The 24,364-nt window shown below is 38.3% G+C and overlaps 1 protein-coding gene across 1 annotated transcript; it reads right to left on the bottom strand.

The window, feature by feature from the left end:
• Window positions 1–5,569: 5,569 nt before the first annotated feature.
• On the bottom strand, window positions 5,570–16,652 carry LOC140244267 (programmed cell death protein 10-like). Its single transcript, XM_072323906.1, has 7 exons — window positions 16,634–16,652; window positions 13,286–13,401; window positions 12,308–12,463; window positions 11,484–11,655; window positions 10,441–10,567; window positions 7,777–7,867; window positions 5,570–5,807 (listed from the first exon to the last, which is right to left on the bottom strand). Exons 3-7 carry the CDS (start codon window positions 12,386–12,388, stop codon window positions 5,646–5,648), a joined length of 633 nt encoding a protein of 210 aa, XP_072180007.1. The 5' UTR covers window positions 12,389–12,463; window positions 13,286–13,401; window positions 16,634–16,652; the 3' UTR covers window positions 5,570–5,645.
• Window positions 16,653–24,364: the final 7,712 nt, after the last annotated feature.

The following is a 24,364-nucleotide window of genomic DNA, read 5'->3' as shown; positions in this document are numbered from 1 at the left end:
CATCAGGCAAGCTTATGCATTATGTTGCTGTGAAATCTAGTGAAGTGCCTAACCAACTGAGGAAAAAAAAAAACAAAAACAAAAAAAAAAACTTATTTCATTTTCAGACTGACAAATCTTTTGAAGAACAAACTTCTTTTTTTTTTTGGGATTGAACAAACCTTCAGAGTAATGAACCTCATTTAATTCTCAGATTAACAAACCTTGGGCATAACTAACCTTGTCTCATGTTCTGATTGACAAACTTTCAGAGTAACAAACTATAACTGTATCAATCAGGAGTTTGTTTGTGTTTTTTTTTTTCATGCTTTCTATTTCCCACCAAGTCATAGGGAGAAATTAGAAGAAATAATCATTTTGCCATAATCAGATTGTCACTTCTGAAATTCACTGCATATCTTAAATTTGGAGAGAGATTGGATGAACCTAGTTGAATTCATTAAATTAGTACAAAGAAAGGTATTGACAAGAACCGACCAGTTTGAGAAAAACAAAAAGGAACTTGTATCTTCATTACTGCATTGCCAATTTCACAATTGATTATAAATCTAATTTCAGTTAGGTTGTGAACAATTCTGGAATTTAAACAAACACATTTACAACAATAAGCTCAATTTGAAACATCATTTTCTGTTTTTTAACTCTACTTTATAAAACACTATTAAGGAATAGCACAAATTGTAATAAACTGATACAGCATCAAATCATGGAAATTTGAAGGCTTGGGTTTTGAGTAGGATATTAAATTGTTTATACAATAATTGGTGTCGTCAATTGTTAACCCCCTACAAGTGATTTGTTTTCTGCTTCTTGTGGAACAGAAACTGTGAAATGAGCACAGGGAAACCTAGCCTTTTGTCAAGGCCCTCTCGCTGTAATGGGCGAGCGAAGGGAGCCCAGCCGAGCGCGCCAGCGCGAGGGCCTTTTGAGATCTGCTGCACACATTATTATTCATGACAAGTGAACCCTTCTGAATACTCATTTTAATGGCTTCCGGTCAACCAATGGAATGGCCCCGCATCCGTCATGCCTGTTCGCATGCATCACTGACCACCCGAGGAGGTCTGCCACGGAACTCTACACACTCTGTGTGTGTAGAGTTCTGTGAGAGTGTGTAGAGTTCTGTGAGGTCTGCGGCAGCGGCGTGCATTCGCTCTATTCAAATCGGGTTCGAGCAGACAGACACGCTGATTGGACCCCGACTTTTGCTCCCGAAATCGGGGAGCAAAAGTCGGTAATTCAAAGGGCTAACAAAAGGATGCGAAGCAGATCTCAAAAGGCCCTCGCGCAACCCCACTCAGCTGGGCTCTCTTCACCATACAGCGAGAGGGCCTTGACAAAAGGCTAAGGGAAACCCTACAGTTGTTTTATAACAATGTTACCGGGACCGCCGATCTTGCCTTACTTTAAAAAAAAAGAAGACTAGCAAAATACAGTAAAACAATATCAGGACCACTGAATTAACCTCTTTCAAAACAGTACATTTACTTCGTTTTTAGCAAGACTGAATTAATAGAGTTTCCCCGTATAGCCACACACATTTCACCCACTTGCACAGGTACTCGTATTCAGAGTTCGTACACAGTAACTGCTCGGTATTTGTACAGTAGTCAATAATGCAAAACACTCGTGAATCACCTTATTTCCTCAATTTGTGGAGATATTTATTGCCAATCATTCATCCAAAAACACAAATTTCCCACATTCTTACTGTTGATATAATTTCTAGCAGCCACTGCCTGGCTAATTGCATTATCACAAATTTCTGATCGTCGACACATACTACATGAGGCGTGGATATTCACAGGGGATATTTGAAGTTACTGCTCTCTAAATGTGTGACTTTAATGATTGAATATTGAAAAATCATGTGAGCATTGAACTCCTGCAAGAAGTGAACAGTGAAAAAGTGATGCCGAGTATTTTCCTGTATTTTGATGTGAAATATGAAATTTATACACATTTTTGTGACTATTCTATGAAATGTACATAGGGCCAATAGAAATAAGATTTCATACACATATGCTTAGATCACCTCATGCATTATCATAGGATAGCTCCCTGAACTTGATGTCAAAATGATGCTCATATAAATAACTCTTAGCTTTTGCTGACAGAGGTTTCACTTCTATAAACGCTTTACAATTGCAAACCAAAATATTTGCATCTATCACAATTGGTAACTAATAAGCTATGAGGATTTCATTCAGTTACAGCTGTCTAGAATCAGCTGTCAACTCTGAGACAGTACATGCTTATATTTTTTATGAGATTATATATTTATGCATTCTAAATGGTATCCTTTTGCAAAAACGTGAGATATATGTATTGATAACCACCTGAATGAATCAAGAATTGACGAGTATTAACCCATTGAGGACGAGTCCTGAGAATACTGTGGCAGGTGTCTACGGGAAATACATGTTATAGCAAAATCAGTCCGTCCTCAACGGGTTAAAGGTGGTAAATGAATATATATATATATGTTCAAGGGGAATTATTTTGTATAACCACAGGGGTAACATGTGTACAGGGTTCCTGAATGGACAATGAAATGTCCTCTGATTGGAGCTGTGTTATTCCAGATGATAATTGTGATGGCGGCATAACAATTCATTTGGTCTTCGCCCCCAGTCTTTTTAAATCGATAACTTTATATCGATACTTGCCGTTCGGTTCCGAAAGATAAGAAAGAAGTGAAAGGCAGCTTTCCTGACTAGCATTAGACTTCAGACTGTTCAGATCAATATTCAAGAAAGTGAAATAGCAAAGCATGTGGCTCCTACATGTTTATCCCATATAATAAATAACACTGCTTTTACAGCTTGCCTAGCTAGATCCCCACATATGATACAAAAATAGTTCATCAAATATAAATATTCAATCCAAGGTATTTCATATGTCGATGCATGCATGGAAAGAAAAAAATAATGATAAATGAGAGATTTTTGCCATTCCATGTTTCCTGAATGATTATGGACATCAAAATGAGCACAAATTTACAAATAACTTTTACTACAAACTGGTATGGCTAAACAAAAACAAAATATAGTATAAAGCATGAATTTCAATCTGTGTATATCCATTGTTATCAAAGAAAACAAATGAAAAATATCAAAAGATCCTGTCTCCATATTCATGGATACTTTGATGTTATTATCAAAGGAAATGAGAGACACTTTGTTTACATTTGTCAATCAACTTTTTGGGTGCATATAAAAGGACCCTCTAACAGTTGGATTCACACTTTGAAGGTATAATACAAACTTGTGGAAGAGAGTCTGCATACCAACATAAAATGATGCACTGTCCTCACAGCATATTAGAAGCTATTATCGTTGAGATGCATCAAAGGGGGGGGGGGGGGGGAATCAAGCAAAATCATCACCTTTTCCTGCCTGAGCAAGAGAGGACCCACACATGACAGACGATAAATGCCTACAAAACTTAGCATTATCGAAAACAAACACGAACAAACAAAAAAAGCCATGCCATATCAATATAAAAGCTTTCCTTGGGTGGCTTTGTGAATGAATCTTTCACCATGCCCAAATCAACAATTTTCTGAAACCTTGTGTTCAATATTGACCACAGCATGCCATGATTTTTGCACAATTTGCATACCATTGTGACATCACACTTAACTAGTCAACTGTCTAGTCCCTTCCAGGCTTGTAGCTGGAAATCACTGGTCCTGCTACAGTCAAACCTCTCTATAGTGGCCACCCAAGGGAGACAAAAAGAGTGGCCATTATAGAGAGGTGGCCATTACAGACAGGTTCTCTAATGTTTCTTGTGTCTCTCACTCACTCAAGCAAGCTTTTCATGATTAAATTTGGTGCATTTCTATGCCTGAAAGATCACTAAACTGTTCAATATGCATGACTGGCACGGCTGCAAAGCAGAAAAACACGCTGAATTATTGACTTGGCTGTGGCTCCCTACGGGTCTGTGGCTGCTATACTCAGGTTAAAATTTACAGCAGCGTACAAAAATTGGAGGCCGCTGGTGGTGTTAGACGAATGGCTGCTATGCACGGGGACTTAACATGGCTTTCTCTGAAGGGAATTTTTCATTGGCCATATATACGGTAGGTGGCCGTTCCAACGAGGCAGATTAGACGGTACTTGGAGAGTAATGGCTTCTTGGTATTCTGTTTTTACGGTCACATTTCAAAAACTCTTTGAAATCTACACTCAAGGCTACCTAACCTTGGTGCGCTGCACTGAAATATTCCCACAGCTCATGAAAATCCCTTGCGTTCACAATCCTACAAATCCATCTTGAACAAGTTCCATCTAGTTGTCACATCTGAAACTGGGCCACGATCTTCATGAAACAAATCAAGTATTTGTATATACGTAATATATATACAGGAGTATACAAGATAAATTATAGCTAAAAATCTTACAACTATACACAAACTACTATCCCAAAAGGGAAACAACTAGCAACCATCATTCATCATACTGTCCCAATGCTGTAAATAACCCTTGCAGATCACAATATACATATAATTTCAACACTTTGAGATATAAATTTTCAGCAAATCAACAATCTCTGATGACAAGAACAACGAAAAAAAAAATGTTCAGTAAAACTACACATCCCTCACACCTATAGTCAAACTGTAATTTTCAGTATTTATTTCTTCTGATTCTTTATGCAGTCAAACTAGTACCACTGCTTAGTGTCTGCTCCATGAACCACATAGCTGGCTGGCTACATGCACCAACATGAAACAAGAATGGCACCGATCATTACTACCTCCAAAGGTTTCGTACACCACAAAGCTTCCTGAACCCTACTGCAAATGCTCGTTGAGAAACTTTGGCCAAGGGAGAGTACAACAAAGGCACAATATCAAGTGGCATCCATCCCACACAACTAAGATCTATCAATTGCTGATGTCACACACATATTCTCTTGATTTATTTAGAGCTATGACTTTATACTTGAATAGGAACCATAAGAGCATACCAGGGTAAAAATATATTATACAGGTAAAGATGAATTTTGCTCCAAAAATTCAACTTCACTACACGTCAAAATTTCAACTTGATACAGGTTATGCATCCAGCAATTTCAAAGAAACCATAAAAATTGAAAGTAAGGATAACTTATTCTAGATATGGAAATTCAAGCTCTGAGACATCTGAAATATATTGAGGGGATGTAATCCTTACAATGACATTAGCACAATTTGTTTTGGGAACCAGCCCTATCCTAAAATACTGTGCTATTTGCAATATGTACTTGAAAATACCATTGCTCTGTCAATTTTTCTATGTGGCTTCTGCAAGGAAAAGTCCTACTGAGAATTAAATGACCAAAGCTGATTTGTTTGGGTAAAATACATTCCTGCCATGAAATATTTGTTTGAAAATTTTTGTAAAAGACAGACAAGAAAAAAAAAAAAGATAACAAAATCCATGAAGGCTATGTGAAATGGTGCCTAGGGAAAACAAGGCAAAAAGAAATTCATAAGGACTACTATGGAACTATTATAAATTTAATTACAGGGATGGGAGAATTCTACTAGCCTCTCTCTGTATGTTTGTGTGTGTGCATGCACGCCTTATCTATGTACACAAGAGTAGGTGGGGAGAAGGGGGGGGGGGGGGGGGTTGAGGAGTGAAAACTCATCAGATGCTCTTCAGCAGCTTCAGTATAAGATTGATGTGGTGGATCAGGTGGGTGGCGCTCTCGTACACCTCTGTGATGTTGCCCACGCGGAAGTAGGTCTTGAGGTTCAGGCTGAAGTCCTTGGAAGAACGGATAAACTCCCTTCGGTACGATTCGAGTGGCTGTAGGGGGTGGGACAAAATGGGGAAAATCCATCTTGAGAGATCTACCATTTGCAAAGCAGGGCCATTAGTTCCCTAATTATTGGTGCACAATTCCCGACACCATGGCAACACAAGAATTTTGCAACAAACTTTCCTCCAGGGGGAAAAGGCTGAAATTTGCTCTATATGATTGATTACGCCTATCTCTTGCATCCTTGATCCAGCGACAGAATATAGTTGAAATAATTACCTTCAGCATTGCTGAAGATCACTTACATAAAACAGAAATTGCCAACACAGGGATGGACATACACAAAATGTATGATTACTCTGCAAAAAAAAAACAAAAAAAAAAAAAAAACAACAACAACAAATAATAAAATAAATAAATAAATAGAAATATTGTCATGCATCAGACTGTTAGAGTCGCTGCAGTACAGCAATTCCTTGTCAAGCCCTTTTCTGCAACAATATTTTTAAAAGGTAGTGTGTTTTTTTAAACAGCTTATGTGAGTGAAGTGTGATTTTATTATATACGTGGAGATTTTCTGTAATTAAAGGTACATGGTCCCGGTGGTTTAGTCAAATGTATATGCGGGCGCATGGCGCAAGTTTTCTATAGAGACCTATGCTATCGACTCCTCTTTAGTGCTTCTACCCCGAGTCCGAAGAAGTCCGATCCACTGTAGTCAGTGGTCCGATCACAGTTCGGCTCGTGATTCGGCTGAGGGGGATGACAGCTTTAGCAAACTTCTTTTGTGATGTCATAGTAAGAAGCACATATGCACGCACCCTGGCATTACTACAGACTGTGTGATGCGCAGAGAAGACAACGAAGGAACGTTACTTAGTAACACCTACGCGCTTTAGTCCTGATGACAGCTCAACTTCGGTAATCTTCATATCAATGCTAACAGTGATCAGCAGTATCATCAACAGCGCCCTCTACACTACCAGGACTATGCACCTTTAATCACATTCAGATTCTAACCATTGTTTCAGAAAATCACCACTAGTATTACGACAATTTGTTCCATGACGATTAAAAAGAAAAAAGAAAAGAAAGAAAAAAAAAAAAAAAAAACCTGGGGGGAAAAATATGTAAGTTTTGGTCTTTCTGACTAGTCTACCAAATGGTACATGTATACCAGACAGGATACTGTCACTGCATAATGACTTGATCAGAACCATGACAAATCTCAGAAATTTCTCTTTCCAACATTTTCAGCTTGTCATAACTATGCTGGAACTTCAGTTTCTCAAGACAATGTTGAGAAAAAAAAGACAAAGTTTCACTCCTTAAAATACTGTGGAACAGTATTTTATTCCACTGCAGCAAAAACTGCATTGAAAGTACTGTATACAGCAAACAACTGTTCATATTATCAAGCACAAAGACATTTTCTTGATTGTAAAATTGAATTTCCAAAAAAAATCACATTGACAGAGCATATATGTACGGATACATATTCTCAGAACTAAAGGTTTTGGCTTACTTGAAGGAAACCCAAACCCAAAGAGAAATATGGATTGAGTGAAAGCAGCAACATTAGTAAAACGTATCAGTGAAAGTTTGAGGAAAATCAGACAATCGATGCAAAAAAGTTATGAATTTTCAAAGTTTTGGTGTTGGAACTGCTGGATGAGGGGACAACTAGAGGTTATGACGTATGTGTGGACAACAATATAAAGAAAATAAAAAGGGAATTCCACAAAAATTCATTTTTCATGAAAATTACACATTCCATCAACTTGATACTGACATATGTTCAGGGTAGCAATTATTCCCCTGCTTTCTGAAAGTGGTTAGTCAAGTGCTCTTTCACTATGCTAGAAAAGTGAATTTTTGTAGAATTTTCATCCTGCAAACTGTTGAACGAGGTTAGTCAAGTGCTCTTTCATTATGCTAGAAAAGTGAATTTTTGTGGAATTTTCATCCTGCAAAGTCTATTGAACTTGGTAGCTCTGTGCTTCATAGAATACTCACCCTCTTCTGTTCGGGATCCCTAAACAATGAGTCATCCTTGAAGATTGTGTTTAGCGCCCCCAAGAGGTCCTTGATACCGCATGCTATATCCCTGTAGGAAAAAAAACAAAACAAAAACATGAAGCGAATTAGTTTGCACAATTCCTGTTGGAAGATAAGCAGGGTGAGTTGTTTACTAGCTACCTCTATTTACGCAGGATTGACAACAAATAGTCGCTATCATACGCCCAATTGTTCTGTGAATGAGTGTGTGTTCTAATTGTGTAGTATCAAATTCATCTGACTTCCTTCGTTTTTGTAAGTTTTTTTTGCAACAAAATGGAAAAAAAAATGCAGTTCAAGCATGTACATTTTGTGACTCCAACAGACATCTATGAAAGCCTATCCTACAAGATATGATTTGCTTAAAACTGGAAACTATCAGGCATGAGCAGCATACCATTACATAACTTAGCATACATGTATTATTCCTTGTCAAAAATGTGACAAGAAATAAAGATACATAATAATCTGAGAATTATTGACATACCCTTCAAATCTTCAAATATCACAATAAAATCTATTGTTGGCATTCTATTTGAATGTCAAAAAAAAATCTGCAAGATCAAAAAATTACTTGTCATTTGTCTGTCTCTTTATTGCCATTACTACTAGATAAACAAATGAATATAAGGATAAATCTACATAGAAATATGTTGAATTAAAGTTGGTATATTCCTTATACAAAACATCAAGTTTGGGAAGAAATTTAAACAGTCTGTACATAATATCTGAAAATACAGCTTCCTTCATATTCAAAATGGAAAAATGTAGAGCACAACATTTGAAGAATGTTTTCAAATCTCATTTTGAAAAGAGCCAATTCAAATTGAAGTCTGTACCTAGGGTACACCTACTATTCTGTTAACTCCTATAATTCACAAGAACATTTGTTCACTCCTTTCACAATATTTTTTATAAATCACCTGCTGAACATGAGACACAATACATGCTGTGGTAAAGGCCAAGAATCAAAGATTTGACAATGCAAGGTGACTGTGGACATTGTCCTGTCCCTGTGTTTTGTTTGTTTGCCTGTCTCTCTCTGCAATCTGTTCAGAACTTAACATTTACCCTTACATCAGGGCTATGAATTTATGGCCAGATAAACAGGCAATCTATCTCAGTCAGACACACACACATTTAAAGTCGAGGATGATCATTGTAGGTCATTACAGAATGCCAATCACCTAAAAGACAGGAAATAAGTCTGTCAATCATATAACCGATCGGAAATGCAAACAATGGCTTCTCAAACAAGCTAATATTTGTTCATATTCCATAAGACCTCTTTAGTCTTGGTTTGACTATGACTGACAGCAAGAGTGAACACACAAGCTAAGAAACCCCAATCAAACAGAAATCTGGTGAGCACATCTCAAATTCTTCCTTTTTCACTACTCTTACGTTTTCTTCAGACAACATTTTTCTTCTTTTACGGTAGTCTTTGGCACTAAATGCTGATCCTTGAATCTCTCAATAGCCTGAGCAATTCAAAGCCACAGTTTCACACTGTTAAAGCTGGAAGATGGCAAGTCAGCTTGGCATAACAGGAAATAAAATTCTGAGAACTATGATTGATGACTGCACTGTTATCAGTTTTACACTGGTCTCTGAGAGCAAGAGCCATTGGATGTCAGTCTTTGCTTATAACTCAACAAAGCAAATTACATTGTGGAGGAGTAGAGCTATCATGTGTAATAATCAAAGAGGAAAACTTTTCTCAAATTGTACAAAGATGGCTGCTGAAACTAGAAACCCTACCTTGCAAGCCTTCTGGGCAGTGTTTCATGAAACTTGTCTCTCATCTGACAACTGTTTTAACGGGATTGTATAGTTTATTGAGACCTAACTTCAGGTTTCTAACATTTCTTGGTGAGATAATGAGAAACCTCTTATGAAATGTGAAAGAGCATGTAATTCTAAGATGAATTCAACGTTTATTTGATGAAAATTGGTTTTGAAATGGCTGAGATATCCAAAACGGAGCCATCATAATAAAAGGTGGGACCCACCTTTTATTATGATCGCTTTGTTACTTTGTTTTTTAATGTCTCAGCCACTCCATAACCGATTTTCACCAAATAAACTTTGAATTCCTGTTAGAATGGTATGCTATGTACGATTTCATAAATGTTTTTTTTTTATATTTTGCTGGTTTCTTGGTATCTTGCAATAAGTTGAAAGCCCAATCATCATCTCAACCAATACTATACCATCCCTTTAAGCTACTGAAATCCTTGCATTTGATAGGCCGAGAGCAAATTTGTCAGCAAACATCACTGTCAAAACTCTTGATGACATGCCCCCCTTGAGTTCAGTGATTACTGTATACGCCATGTATTTCATGAATTGGGTGTTATTTGCAAATTTTAAAACACACAAAAATATTAACTCTGATCGTGACATGATAAGGTGTGCACACATATCTATTTTCTCTCTTCTTTACGGTGCTTCAAGATCGCAATTGTCGGGAATTTCCAATTCGTGAAAAACAAGACTCTCTAAATACATGGCGTATACAGTAGTTTATGAGGAAAGACAAGGTGCTAGGGCCTGATGTACATTCTTAGCCAAAGTTTCTCTCTATGTATCTCTCCTTCCCTCCCTCTTCCTGACACTCACTTGATGGTCTGAAGAAAGACTGGTCGGTTGGCGTACTGATCAGGGAGTCGTGCCAAGATGGCCTTCAGGGATCTAGCCTGCTGGTTCATGCGCATGAACTTATCTTCTCTCCTCGTTAATGTGTATTCTGTTCAAAAGGAAATAAATTATATCAAAAATGCATAAACACACACACACACATATGCACATATATTCAGTACTAGTACTGTCACTTATTACTCATTCTTATGCATTTCGTGAGAGGTAAAGTCACAATTCATAGACCCTTGCAACCACAAAATTAAAGTGAAAACATAGTTCTGGTAAGGGTTTGAGAACCCGTCTTGCACCATTTCATATATGCTTGCAATATATTGAAAGAGTCTACCAAGAAACTTTATACCTGGTTGGCGCAATATGATGGGAGGATGAGTTGCTTTGGAGTATTTTGAGATCAAAAATAAAAGTATACCGACTTTCATTCCAGAAGGATCCAGGCTAACTCGGTCTCAGGGACAGCTCAGCCCTATTTTAGACAATTTACACGCAGTTCGCGATCGCCATATTTTATACATAGGCGCATGTTCATTTTGTATGTACGCCAAAGAGGTTCTTTGATGCGCGCATTGTATCAACTCGGCCCATAATTGCAACCAGCCAGAACGCGAAGTGCTCCCATAGTACAACACTGTACAATCCAGAGGGACAACTCGGCCCCGCCGTCAAAGTGAGACTGAGTTAGCCTGACTCCGTTCTGAGATTGCGACTCTGGCAAACCTTTTCAGTTAATATTTCACATTTTCATTGTTACCCTACCAATATCTTGTTATTATAGCGTTATTCAACACATTTCTTTGGCATACATGTACATTTTGGAGCAAAATTTGACAATTCTGCAGGCGTACCGGAATGATGTTTTACCTTTAACAACAAGCAAAAAATCTGACAAGTAGCAATTCGCAAAAATATCTGGACTCCAAAATATCAGTTCATACAGCATACTGAGACATCTCCACATGACACACTACCAGTTTGAAACAAATGTATGTTTAACTGCTGCTCACCTTCACTGTCCAATGCAGCCAGCTTGAGTAGACTCTCAGTGAAGTTGACATTGACAGACTTGGCCTCCAAAATGCCTGTGACGAGTTGTTTGGTGAATCCTGGCTTCTTCTTCTCGATCTTGTTGAATGCTGCCCTCAAGGTCTGTGATGCTGCCACATCTGTCTGCTGCATCTGCGAGAGCCCAAAAAAAAAAAAATACAAGCGTCATGATAATGATAAATAACACTAACAAAAATCATTGTAGTATCACAGATCAAGTGTTATTCCTTTCTTTTTCAATCCACTGATATCTACAGAGAATCTGTTACATGCAAACAGAATACTGCCAGCATGCCCTTAAGAATCCAGCTAGATATAAATTCCACACACAGAACATAATGCATAGATCAAACACTCTATCTGGTACTCTCTGGTACCCCTTGTTCTTATTTTCTTTGTTTCAATTATCAACCAGCAATCTTTAAATCTTGCTATGTCAACTGCCTAATTACTAACTTTCTTTTCCTTTCCACAGAAGACAAACTGAAATGCTAGCACGCAGAACTCACATTTGTATAGTAAACCAGGGTTGCACACTAACCCGACGTGTCTGTCTGACCAGTAGGTCCCCAATTTTTTCCATCTTTTACTGGTTTGTTCCTGAAAAAGTTACTGGTCCAACTGTGATTTTTACTGGTCATGGACTGTAAGACCAGTGCCAGTGTGCAGCGTTACGTATACTTTCCCTAGCCCCTATGATTATGAATAAAATACATGGTGTTGTCTTTGCGCATAACTTCATGAAACTCTCTGTCATGTAGTGTAGGAGTTACACTAAACTCACCTCATCCAAGATCGGATACAAGAGAATGTGGAGCGGGAAGGATTCGACGGTAGATGCATTATTCTCATCCTCCATTGTCATTCTGTTGGCAGGCCGTGCTGAACCGTTTGCAGTCGCTATGGTGACAGATTGCTCTCCAACAACGAGTGGATAAACCTACGTCAACATTGATGAGACAGAAACCAAAACATGTTTACGTAATTATTAAGGGTAGCAGTATCAGCATTTACGGCATTCACTGCACAATATTAATGACTGAATTAGTATATAAAGATATATTACATTATTCTTTTCATGGCTGAAATGTAGTAAATGCATTGAAAATTGTGATGTACTCAAAATACCACAACTGAGGTATTCCTGGTAGCTCTAAAATATAATTTTGTGACAAAACATGTTTGAAAACATCTAAAACCATCAATGCTCAAATTTCATGCATGCTACTCAGATACTGAATAGCATCTCCAAAAGGTGACAAGGGCATATTTTGCATCACATTATGCAGGGCTGCACACTAACCCATTTTTTCTACTGGTCCAACCTGTCTGTCGGACAAGTAGGTACCCAGTTTTTCCATGTTTTACTGGTCCAGTCCTGAAAAAGTTACTGGTCCAACACTCAACAGTGATTTTTTTCTGCTCAGGGACCATTGGACCAGTGCCAGTGTGCAGCATTGCATTATGAGCTGAAAGGGCTCATGAACGTGATGGTATTACGCACTTGTAATCTATGTCCTCACACAAATGCCTTGAAATGTCACATTATGGTATAAACTTAGACTACAACATTCAGCACAAGACAGTTTTTCATTTCTTACACAATCATATAAGAGTTGATTCCTGATATTTTGGTCCCATTGTCTTTCTTTTCAGCTGAATTTAAAAGATGACGTGATGCCTTTACTTCTTTCATCGTACTGTGAAAGTGAAGATTTGCAATCATTTCTTAATTTTGAGGTTTTTTGAAAGCAGCAAGTACCTTTGATCACGATGTCTGTGGGCTCAGTGTTGCATGCCCTTCCAAAGTTACCCCACTCTTGGTCCACGCTGGTAACTGGGTCCACTGCATCAATTCAGGAGCATGGTTACAATCAACTGTATGCACCAATTCAAGTAAAAATAAAAAAGATATGTATGGAGATTAGTGAGACTTTCCACAATGGCATAATATTATCTGTTCCCATCATAAAAACAGAATGATAATGGAGAAATCTAACAAAGTTAGAGATTCCAAAAGAAGATCTCCTCAATAAGGAGACAGTGCATTTGTAAGACCTACATCTGGCCAATTTTAGTGTACATGCTAGCACTGTCTGGGAGTCCTACACACAGGTGACATGTCTGCATACACATGTTGGAGGATGTCCGATGATGTGCAGCTTGCTCTGTCATAAGACGCTTGATAACACAAGTGTGTCGTCCATAATTGAAGAACTGCAGTATTCATCCTTGGAAGATCATCTTACAACTGCACATCCAGCAACATTGTGAAAAAAAATACACCAAAACCATGCGTGTGCCAGTGTAGAAGGTCAGGTAAAAAAATCCATGCCCCCAACAAAATGGCAATGACTGTCGGACTCAGTATCAATGGAAACTCAATTCTGCTGTGGACAAACAACGACTTGATGCACAGAACATCGTTATCAAGGCCAGTACCATTGAAACCTATGTCTCAAGGGCTTTATACTATTTATTAATTACAGTCCGGGAAACCCGCTCATGAGGACCGCCCCCGCGTACGAGGATGGTCCCTCCTCATGAGGACCTCCCCCCGCCTCATGAGGCCCCCCGGGGAACGCCTCATGAGGCCCCCCATTCACTTCTTATTCATCTCACATCTGACGTATAAATTGTCGCAACTTTGCACGGTGATTTTTTGCTACACACACATGTCCACTATCCATGATGAAAAGAAGAAAAAATCCTGTCTGTTTTTTTTTTCAAAAATCGAGTTTTAATGAACCGATGCAGAGCGCCCATCAAAACACGGGCGCCAGCGCGTTCGCACAATGCAAGACTGCCGCACCTAGCGGCCTGATCCGACTAAATATTTTCGATGCTTTTTTCTGCGGCTCTCACCTCTCCACGCACGAATCAGCCTCGTGAAGCTGAAGTCTGACATCTTTTTACACAAATTCGTAACGAGAAAAATTAAATCAGTACTAACCTGATCTTGTCCATATATTCCAAATTACTATTCCACACTGATAGAGTAGGTGGGTAGATGACATACTCCAGTTTGTTAGCAAAATAATCACTTTGTTTTTTATATAGGTATGACGAGTTCACTTTCTTCGTCAATTCCGCCCACGATTCCGCCGCCCGCTTACCGTTTGGGCGCTTTCTCTGAAATCATCCCGCGACGCGACGTACGTCGCATCACATCATGCATCCAACACATACCAGTCTTGTATGTGCTGGATGCGTGATGTGATGCGACGTACGTCGCGTCGCGGGATGATTCCAGAAAAAGCGCCCAAACGGCGGAATCGTGGGCGGAATTGACGAAGAAAGTGAACTCGTCATACCTACAAAGTGATTATTTTGCTAACAAACTGGAGTATGTCATCTACCCACCTACTCTATCAGTGTGGAATAGTAATTTGGAATATATGGACAAGATCAGGTTAGTACTCATTTAATTTTTCTCGTTACGAATTTGTGTAAAAAGATGTCAGACTTCAGCTTCACGAGGCTGATTCGTGCGCGGAGAGGTGAGAGCCGCAGAAAAAAGCATCGAAAATATTTAGTCGGATCAGGCCGCTAGGTGCGGCAGTCTTGCATTGTGCGAACGCGCTGGCGCCCGTGTTTTGATGGGCGCTCTGCATCGGTTCATTAAAACTCGATTTTTGAAAAAAAAAAACAGACAGGATTTTTTCTTCTTTTCATCATGGATAGTGGACATGTGTGTGTAACAAAAAATCACCGTGCAAAGTTGCGACAATTTATACGTCAGATGTGAGATGAATAAGAAGTGAATGGGGGGCCTCATGAGGCGTTCCCCGGGGGGCCTCATGAGGCGGGGGGAGGTCCTCATGAGGAGGGACCATCCTCGTACGCGGGGGCGGTCCTCATGAGCGGGTTTCCCGGACTGATTAAGACAGGAATAAAATATAGCCCAGCCAACCCCATTTTTAATATATTTCTATTGAGAGTATCTATTCAAAGTTTTATTTGTTTATTGGTTTCATTTATTTACCCTTTTGCCTCAACAACAAAATAAAAGCCATTTAAGTAATCAAGAACAAAAATTAAATTACATGCGAGACCTAACCTGTTATAAATCAAGCCCCCTATATAGTAACATAGTATAATTTGACCATAAATAAATAAAGGCATCAAAAATTCCACCACCGGCTACATACATGCATGCAGGAACCTATGCTTTTGCGCTCGGTCAAATTTTGTCACAAGAGGTCAAACCTGTCCTTGATGGTGTACTGTATGTAGCTTTACTGCAATATAGCGCAAAGACACAAAGTGCAACTTCGACCTCCTTTGAACGAAACATTCACTAGACTAATCATGATAATAATCAGCTAGATCTAGAGTCTAGTTGATTGCGGTCACTCACCAGGAAGAAGCAGAATTCAGAAGAAGCATAGAGTTTCTACATTTGACTCTCCAGTGACTGGGATGAAAGAGTGTCTGGAATCTAGATGTTCTAGGCCTATATTAAGTTGAGGTGTTCTGTTTACATTTTTCACAGCATGTCAAAGTATAAAAAAAAAAAAAAAATGATACTACTAATAGAACATGTATCTAGGCTATTAGGCTTAGACATCTAAGACCCAGTATCTAGCATAATTCTGGATACAACATGTTAGATACCCGGCCCTATTTTTGCTTCTACCCATGTTCTTTTGACTAAATTTAGGCCTACGTTTATACTCTTATATACAGACTCTATTTATATTTACAGTGGACATAACTGGACGGCTTGTAACAGTAACGCCTTAGTAGTTACGTAACATGCAAGAACACCTAGTGGTGGAAAACGTAGTTGAAACAATGTCACTCTGAGGTTCAAGGTAGAACTAGACTTCTAGACTAGAACATAGTCAACAATAGAGTCTACTGAATAACTCTATGCTACGCTACCCTTCGTTCTAAAACCGAGGACGAGGTTTAACTTTTTTAAAAATCTCGTCTTATGATGATCTACAATTTGCTGTCGCGCGTCGTAGCACTGTACAAATCACGGAATCAACAAATCAAGTAACAAGCCGACATCTTGTGTATTGTCACTGTCATTAGCATGCATTATAAATGATGACCGAATCCTGATAAAGTTTAATAGATTCTACCGTGCAAATGTACTCACGTCTAACCAGTGTGAACCCTCTGTTGTATGCTTGCCCAATACACTGCATTCATTAGTCCCACACGTACATATTCATGTTGCTTTAATGAACTGAAGTTCCTGTTAGCAAGAACTGTAAATTTGGGCATTAAGTGCGATTTAAATACCCTTTTCTGTATTTTTATCTTCTTTCTTTCTAAATATAAATTTTTTTGTGATAAAGCATTACTTTTTTATTTCGAGAGCATGAAATTATGTTGCGTTATGAAAAAGTTTACAAACATTATCAAATTGGCAATGTCAAGAATGGGTGGAGTCGTTTTGGTAGAGCGGTGAGGTCACCGGAGTATGATACAATGGGGGCTATTAAAATAGAAGCCACAGGTCAAGTGTTCAATAAGTTCATCAAACAAATCATCTTCTTGAATAGAAAACAAAACAAGATACTTCATAGAACGAAACGAAACATTAAAACTGATAATTTTGTTGGGGAAAAAGTATTGTTGGAGAAAAAAGAAGAATAAAATAAATGAATTGAATTGAATCGGAATTGAATTGAATTGAAATTGAAATGAATTTGGAGTAGCAAAGAGATTGCTGAGAAAGTGGAAGTTGGTGTAGAAGGAGTGGATCACGAACATAAAAAGTATCTATAAGTCAATATTATTTACAAGCATAATTGCATTGACCTATCATTAAGGTGGAACTTAACCTCCCTGCTTAAATGTTTTGGATCTGCACAATATGTCATAGAGTGTCAGCTAAATTATGTTACCAGTATGCATTTTAAAGTGCTGAACCTTTCCAAGGAATATCAGTTATAACGAGTAGGCCTATATGTCTGCATCACAATTTTGGTTATTCAGATCAAGGATTCTTGCAACTAATTGACTAATTGTCCTTCATCGACGTGAAAATAGGCCTACAGAGAAATTATTCAGTTTTTGTTTGTTTGTTTGTTTGTTTGTGGGGTGGTTTTTTTTTTTGGGGGGGGGGGGTGGGGTTGGGTAAGTAATAGCCGTAATAGAGAGAAAAAACAAGCAATTCTATGGGCGTATTTATGAGCAGGGGTAAATTGCTATATACCGACTTGACTGTGCAATAAAATCTGTATCAACACCTATTATAGATCACTAAACAAAAGATTCAATTTCAATTCTATTCTATTCAATTCGTTTTCTTCTCCCACAGATCATAATAGAAAACAAAATCACAAATGATCTTGAGTGTCAATGCCCACATTCTGCAGCATATGACACACTGTGGCCATTATGTGGTAACCTGTGGTAACTGTGTATGGTGAGTTGTACGTGGTGAACCACATAGTTTGTAATTTCACACTGTGGCATCACAGTGAACACACTATATTCACACATTTTACACATAGTTAACTATGTTAACACAGTGTGGTAACACTGTGTTTGTTCCATAAGGGATACATAACGATTTAACCGTACCACACAAATAAAGGTAATTATGAATAAAAAATACAATTATAAATCACCCTCGATACATGTTACATTATCCAAGCTCTGAGGAAAGAGAAAACAAAATGAGAAGTCCACTAATAAGCAGGGCTTGTGTATTGTGGACAACTCATACAAGAGACTCAAAAACATACAGAAGAAACATATAGATTCATTCTGAACAACAGAAACACAGGACAGGCAGGACAGAAACAACAAACATAAAAAAGCAAATACAAAATCATAAGAACATAACATACTATGACAGTATAATGCCTATAGAACGGGGATAATCAAGAATGTTGCTTGAATAGCTGTAAAATTAAAGTTTAATGATTAACTCTTCCTCGATAGAACTCCCAAAAACAAAGTTTCAATTTGGGTTTAAAATCATGCAATCAGAGAGCGTGTTGTTGTTGTTGTTTTCATAATCCGAGGAAATCCATAATTTAGGACTGCGTAACTGTATTTTGAAGGTAAATGAAAATGATTAGACTGCCTATACTATAAGATACTTATAAAGTGATGCATTTCTCGGAAACATGCAGTCAAATATACGTGGAAGTGTGCCATTACTGTAATTAAACATACATTGTGCGAGTTGAAACAAATACAAATCTTTATCTTTTTTCTATTCTGGGACTAGAAAATAAAGCACAAAAATGGGAAGATGGGGCGAGTCCGCCGATAGTTTTGATGTGTGTTTCCCCATGCTAAAATTCCATGTTAAGTAAGGTAAATTATATATATATATATATATATATATATATATATATATATATATATATATATATATATATATATATATATATATATAGAGAGAGAGAGAGAGAGAGAGAGAGAGAGAGAGAGAGAGAGAGAGAGCCAAAAAAAAGAGGAAGGAATATGTAATACTTGAAATTGATTTACAGAGGTGAAATGATAAAATGATATGTTGTGATGTCCAAGATAATTTATCATCAACAGTAACACCGAGAAATTTGATTTTAGATACATTTTCTAAAGAAGTTTCAGCAAATATGATATCTGTTGGCAAAACTTCCTATCAACTTCGCCCCACCCTTTGAATTATATTGTGCATCCCCCCTTTTTTTAAAGGCAAACGTTGTGAGTGTAACATTAGCAGCTGAATATCAACATCGGACGGTACATGTATTTAGAAATCAAGACGCAACAGCTGGGTCGAGTGTGAATGTTGATTCACGCCCTCTATTGTTCACAACATGGATTCTCACAGGTATAGTACTCCTTTTACTTCGCACCGATGAAAAACTTTTTTTTTATTTTTTTATTTTTTTTTATTTTAGACACGCAGATGTAAAAAATGTAGGTCTGTATACAAGCACAGGAATAAACACGTACACACATGGTGTTGAATTTATTTAAGTATCCGCCTTAAACACAAAATAATCTTATTCCATTTTTTTTTTCAAAGCACAAAGGTTGATGAACCAACAAAACTACCACTGTCTGCCGGACAGAGTTTACGGACTGTGACTGGTCATGGAATGCATGAAGTTGCCACGACTGTATGTCGGCGATAAACCAAGTACCTTCTCGGATAAACTGCGCTAAAAACGGATCAAGGCAATTAGATGAGTTAATCTGTGCCGTACAAGAACACGAACAGATCAAGAAACCCTATTAGGCATAGAACTGTGGCACCACTCACACTGTGACAGTCACTCAAGGCTATATAAGCAGGATATTTTCGGTGGAGAGGGGGGGGGGGGTGTTGCGAGGAGGTATACTTCTTATGCCCCATCTAAAATTTCTCTGTTTATACTATAATAATTTATTTGTTATCATTGTTTACAAATGTACTTCTATCATATTTGTATGTCATTTCTCTAAACTTATAATATTTGTCCCATAGTAAATAAGGCACAGCAGGCCTATCATATACTCTGAAATGGAGGAGGGGGAAACCAATGCCCCTACAGCGGCCCCGCCCTGTTTCGGCCCTGCAGGCAGCTCTACTCTGCTTGTCTTCACCGCTTGAGTTGGTAAAGCTGAGACGATAGTCCACTTTCATGTTATAGGCCCTCCTTTAATCTCACTTGTAATTCCTGATCGGTCTTTGATTTTTCGTTCAGTCACATTGAGGAAGCCTTTGATATATACTCTGGACAGACTTACAGGCGAATGTAAAATCATGAGTCGACTCATTATATTCCAAATCAATCTTAACTGCAGCTTTGGAAATTGCATTGATATTTACAATGGAAACACAGCAAGGCGTGAATTTGAAATCATGCTTATTTTATAGCTTTTATAACAGTGAGCTACAGACAAGGGAATTGATAGAGATTTCAGCATAATCATAGATGACCTTGAACAATGTTGAATGAGAACTAAAGGAGTTTTATAGTTAGTACGATGTTTAAAGTGAGAACATGCAAATAGACACCAGAGGAAGCAACGATACAGTGTTATATCACAAGTCCTCAATGAGATCTATAAATCTTCATTCAATTTATTTCATAAGCGTATGTCTTGACATGAACAATAATCAGTTGTATCCTTTACATCAAATTCTTGTGTTTTTGTAATAATCCGGCAACATTTAAAGGGAAAATTTGTTGTATTTACAGAACTATTGACCAGGAACAAGATTTGTGTGTATATACAAGCCAACGGGAGAGTGGTGAGGTATTTTCTTTGAATTTAACACTTTTCGTGAAAACACGTGAAACTGTAGGCCTAGTATTCCATGAAATTTCTTATTTTGTGTCCGATTTTGACGAAACCTTTTCAAAACTATTGCTATCGGATTTCACCCTGCTGATTAAATCTATTTGAACATGATGTGGGATTGCATCTCAAAGATGATGGTCTATCGTCCCCCTTATACCGACAGAGGACTCGGAAGCTCTATTCCACAGGTTGTTAGGGATGATGTTCGTCTTTACGAAGATTCTTTTTTTTTTCCCCGAGTGTTCGTTATTCCGAAGTTCATTATTCTGAAACACACACATTCCGCAAACCTGATGTCTGTTAGTCTAAAGGCATTATTCCGAAGGTTCGTTATTCCAAAGGTTCCATGCATGTTACGGTCCGAAAATTAAATAAGGTTCGGACTGACAAACCTTACCTCATTTTCGGACTAACGAACATTCGGAAAGACAAACTGAATTTCCTTTTCGCATTTATGAACCTTTGGAGAAACGAACCTTTTTAATTTTTGTGACTAAGAAAGTTCGAAATAACGAATCTTCGAACTGACGAACTGTAACCGGTTGTTACCCATGGTTATGTTACAGTGGTTATGTTACAGTTGTTATGTACAATGTTTATGTTTATGTTTATGGTTATGGTTATGGTTATGGTTATGGTTATGGTTATGGTTATGGTTATGGTTATGGTCATGGTTGTGTTACAATGGTTATGTACAATGGTTATGATTATGTATTGATTGGTGAGTGTCTCATAGTCATTAGGGCCTAATCAAGCGCGCCGGAACACTTCTGTTTTTTTTTTTTTTTTTTTTTGAGGGGGGGGGGGCAAAATCTCAACGGGGGCACTTTTATCAGGTGACGATGTGAGATCCTCGGCGCGGGAGCGAAGCGAGCGAGGGGGGGGGGGGGGGAAGGGGGTGGAAAGGGGGATTCCCCCCCCCCCCCCCGCTCACTGTAGGGAGGTTTTGTAAAACAGGGTACAAAAGTCGCGTTTATAGACCATTTACAAGCAAATTTCTAAGGAATTAAACATAGTGAAAAATAATCAGTGCGAAGGGCTATGATTATTACATATACGGGAGTACATAATAATGTGATGGTGTGAGATCCTCGGCGAGGGAGCGAAGCGACCTAGCGGGGGAGGGTGTGGGAGGGGGGACACCCCCTCCCACGGTAGGGACATTTTGTAAAAAACAGAGTATAAAAGTCGCGTTTATAGAGAATTAAAAGCAAATTTCTAGGGAATTAACATATTGAAAAAATCAGTTGAAAGGACTACGATCATAACATACGGGAGTACATTAATAATGTGATGGTGCGAGATCCTCGGCGAGGGAGCGAAGCGACCGAGCGAGGGGATATTAGCTCATTATTTTCAGAAAAACAAACACGTAGGCCCACATAGGTTTGTGCAGAGTTGGATGCACTGTCGGCGAACACATGAAACAATAATCCTACAGTATCTCAAGAGTGACGGTTGTCGAACTTAGAGGGCGTTGTTGCTAACTTGTCTTTTGGGCGTCGTTCTTTGCCCGTTTTCAGAAGCATGGTGCAATACTAAATATTCGGGGGTTTTTTTATGTGCGCGTTATAGTTTGCTCAATATATGACCATGGAGAACGTTATTTGTCGAATTGTCATGAGACTGTGGAAGAGGATGATTTATGCATCAGACGTTTGAATACCCTGGTTGCATCTTTCAAATATAGCTGCCTGTGTATATTGGCAGTGACCCAGCGTTTTGCGACAAAAATGACAAATGGGTTGTGCTGTCGTGGTGAAGACGTGTCGTTCCATACCTAAAATCTTTTTCTCTTTCATACACCATATAACAACTCACGTTGTTAGTCTATAGTGTCAGGAGCAATATTTATCGACATAAATGAAACCATAATCAAGAGCATTATGTGCCGGAGGAGGCGAGATAAAAAATGGACTATTTTAGAGTGCGAGTGTCGTGCCCGCCAGCAGAAATCCAACATAATGTGGCGGAAAAACCTCGCGCATGAACAAGTTTTGCAAATGGTTGTTGCCTTTTGGTCTCCTCAGATCCAGATGTAACATTCAATCAAAGTGTCTCTATAACGCACATACAATATTGCTCTGATCTTAAAGGACAAGTTCACCTTCATATAGACATGTGGGTTGAATGAATGCAGCAATATTAGTAGAGCACATCACTGACAGTTTGAGGAAAATCGGACAATCCGTTGAAAAGTTATGAATTTTTGAAGTTTCTGCTCAGTCACGGCTGGATGAGGAGACTACTAAACCTTGTGATGTCACATGAGTACAACGATATAAAGAAAGTATATAAAGAAAATTCAACATATTTTCACTTTTCTCGCATAACAAAAGAACACTCGGCTTCTCTCTTTCAGAAGGCAAGGGGAATAATAGTTACGAGTCGAAGAAATGTGCACTTTATTCGAAAAACAAATTTTCCTTATACCATTGTACGCATGTGACATGACACTGCAGTAGTCTTCTCATCCAGTGGTGACTGCACAAAAACTTCACAAATTCACAACTTTTGAACGGAATGTCCGATTTGCCTCAAACTTTCAATGATGTGTTCTACTAATATTGCTACATTCTCTCAATCCTTATGTTAATGAAGGTGAACTTGTCCTTTAAATCAAACTTACGAGAGAATAAACATACCATGATCATCGAGATGTATATGATCGTAAATCTAAACTTGAGCATCAAAATGATGAAATAATTATCAACCCTGCTGTCTCCAATAAATTATCCCTTTTGTTTTATCTTGGCGCGTATAGGTACAAAGTATGAAAGTAAAAATAAACCGAGCAAAATGACGAACATGTTGCGTAACGCTGTCTTGATGGCGTCATTGGGGCTAATCTTATACGACTGTCGATGAAAAGTTCATAACCTGCTTTCAGAAACAAGCTATATAGACCGGGATACCTCATCAAAGTAAGAATAACAAATTGCCCGGACAGCAAGGATGGCTGTCCAGGGATGTTCCTGGAAGAGATAAAATGGTGAATCCTATTTAGAATGGCCTACTGCCAACTGAGTGGCTAATCATGGCATACGAAGAAGGGTCATGCATAATAGTTTAAAGTGGCGTATTAGACAACTGATGCAAAAAAAAAAAAAAATCAGTGTATTCGACTGATTATTCTATATTCGGAGATAAAAATATAATCTTCGTATGATAGATTGATGAACAGATGGATAGAAGGGGATGAAAAAAAGGAAGATATAAGAAGAAAGAAAGGAACAAAGTAAGTAAGAATGAATGAAAGAAAGAAAGAAAGAAAGGAACGAACATGATATCATGCCGACACACAAACAGGGACAGTGTCAGTGTGATTGGGTTAGCTTGAGGAGGAAGAATTATGCACGGGACGGCGGGGGGGGGGGGGGGGGTAGGGAAGGGTGGCTGTTCAAAATCATGCATTCGAATGCAGCGTTTTTCTGATTGCTCTCAGCTAAATACAGTGTGTGATAACTTTTCCATTATATACCAGACATTAATAGTAGCAAGGGCGGGGGAACAGACAGACACGGAGAGCGATGGGAGCTCAGTATCTTCGCAAAGTTTTTTTTTTTTTTTTTTTTGGGGGGGGGGGGAG

This window comes from Diadema setosum, chromosome 21 (assembly GCF_964275005.1).
Source record: "Diadema setosum chromosome 21, eeDiaSeto1, whole genome shotgun sequence".
Classification (NCBI taxonomy): Eukaryota; Metazoa; Echinodermata; class Echinoidea; order Diadematoida; family Diadematidae; genus Diadema; species Diadema setosum.
This window is presented reverse-complemented; position numbering and strand designations above follow the sequence as displayed.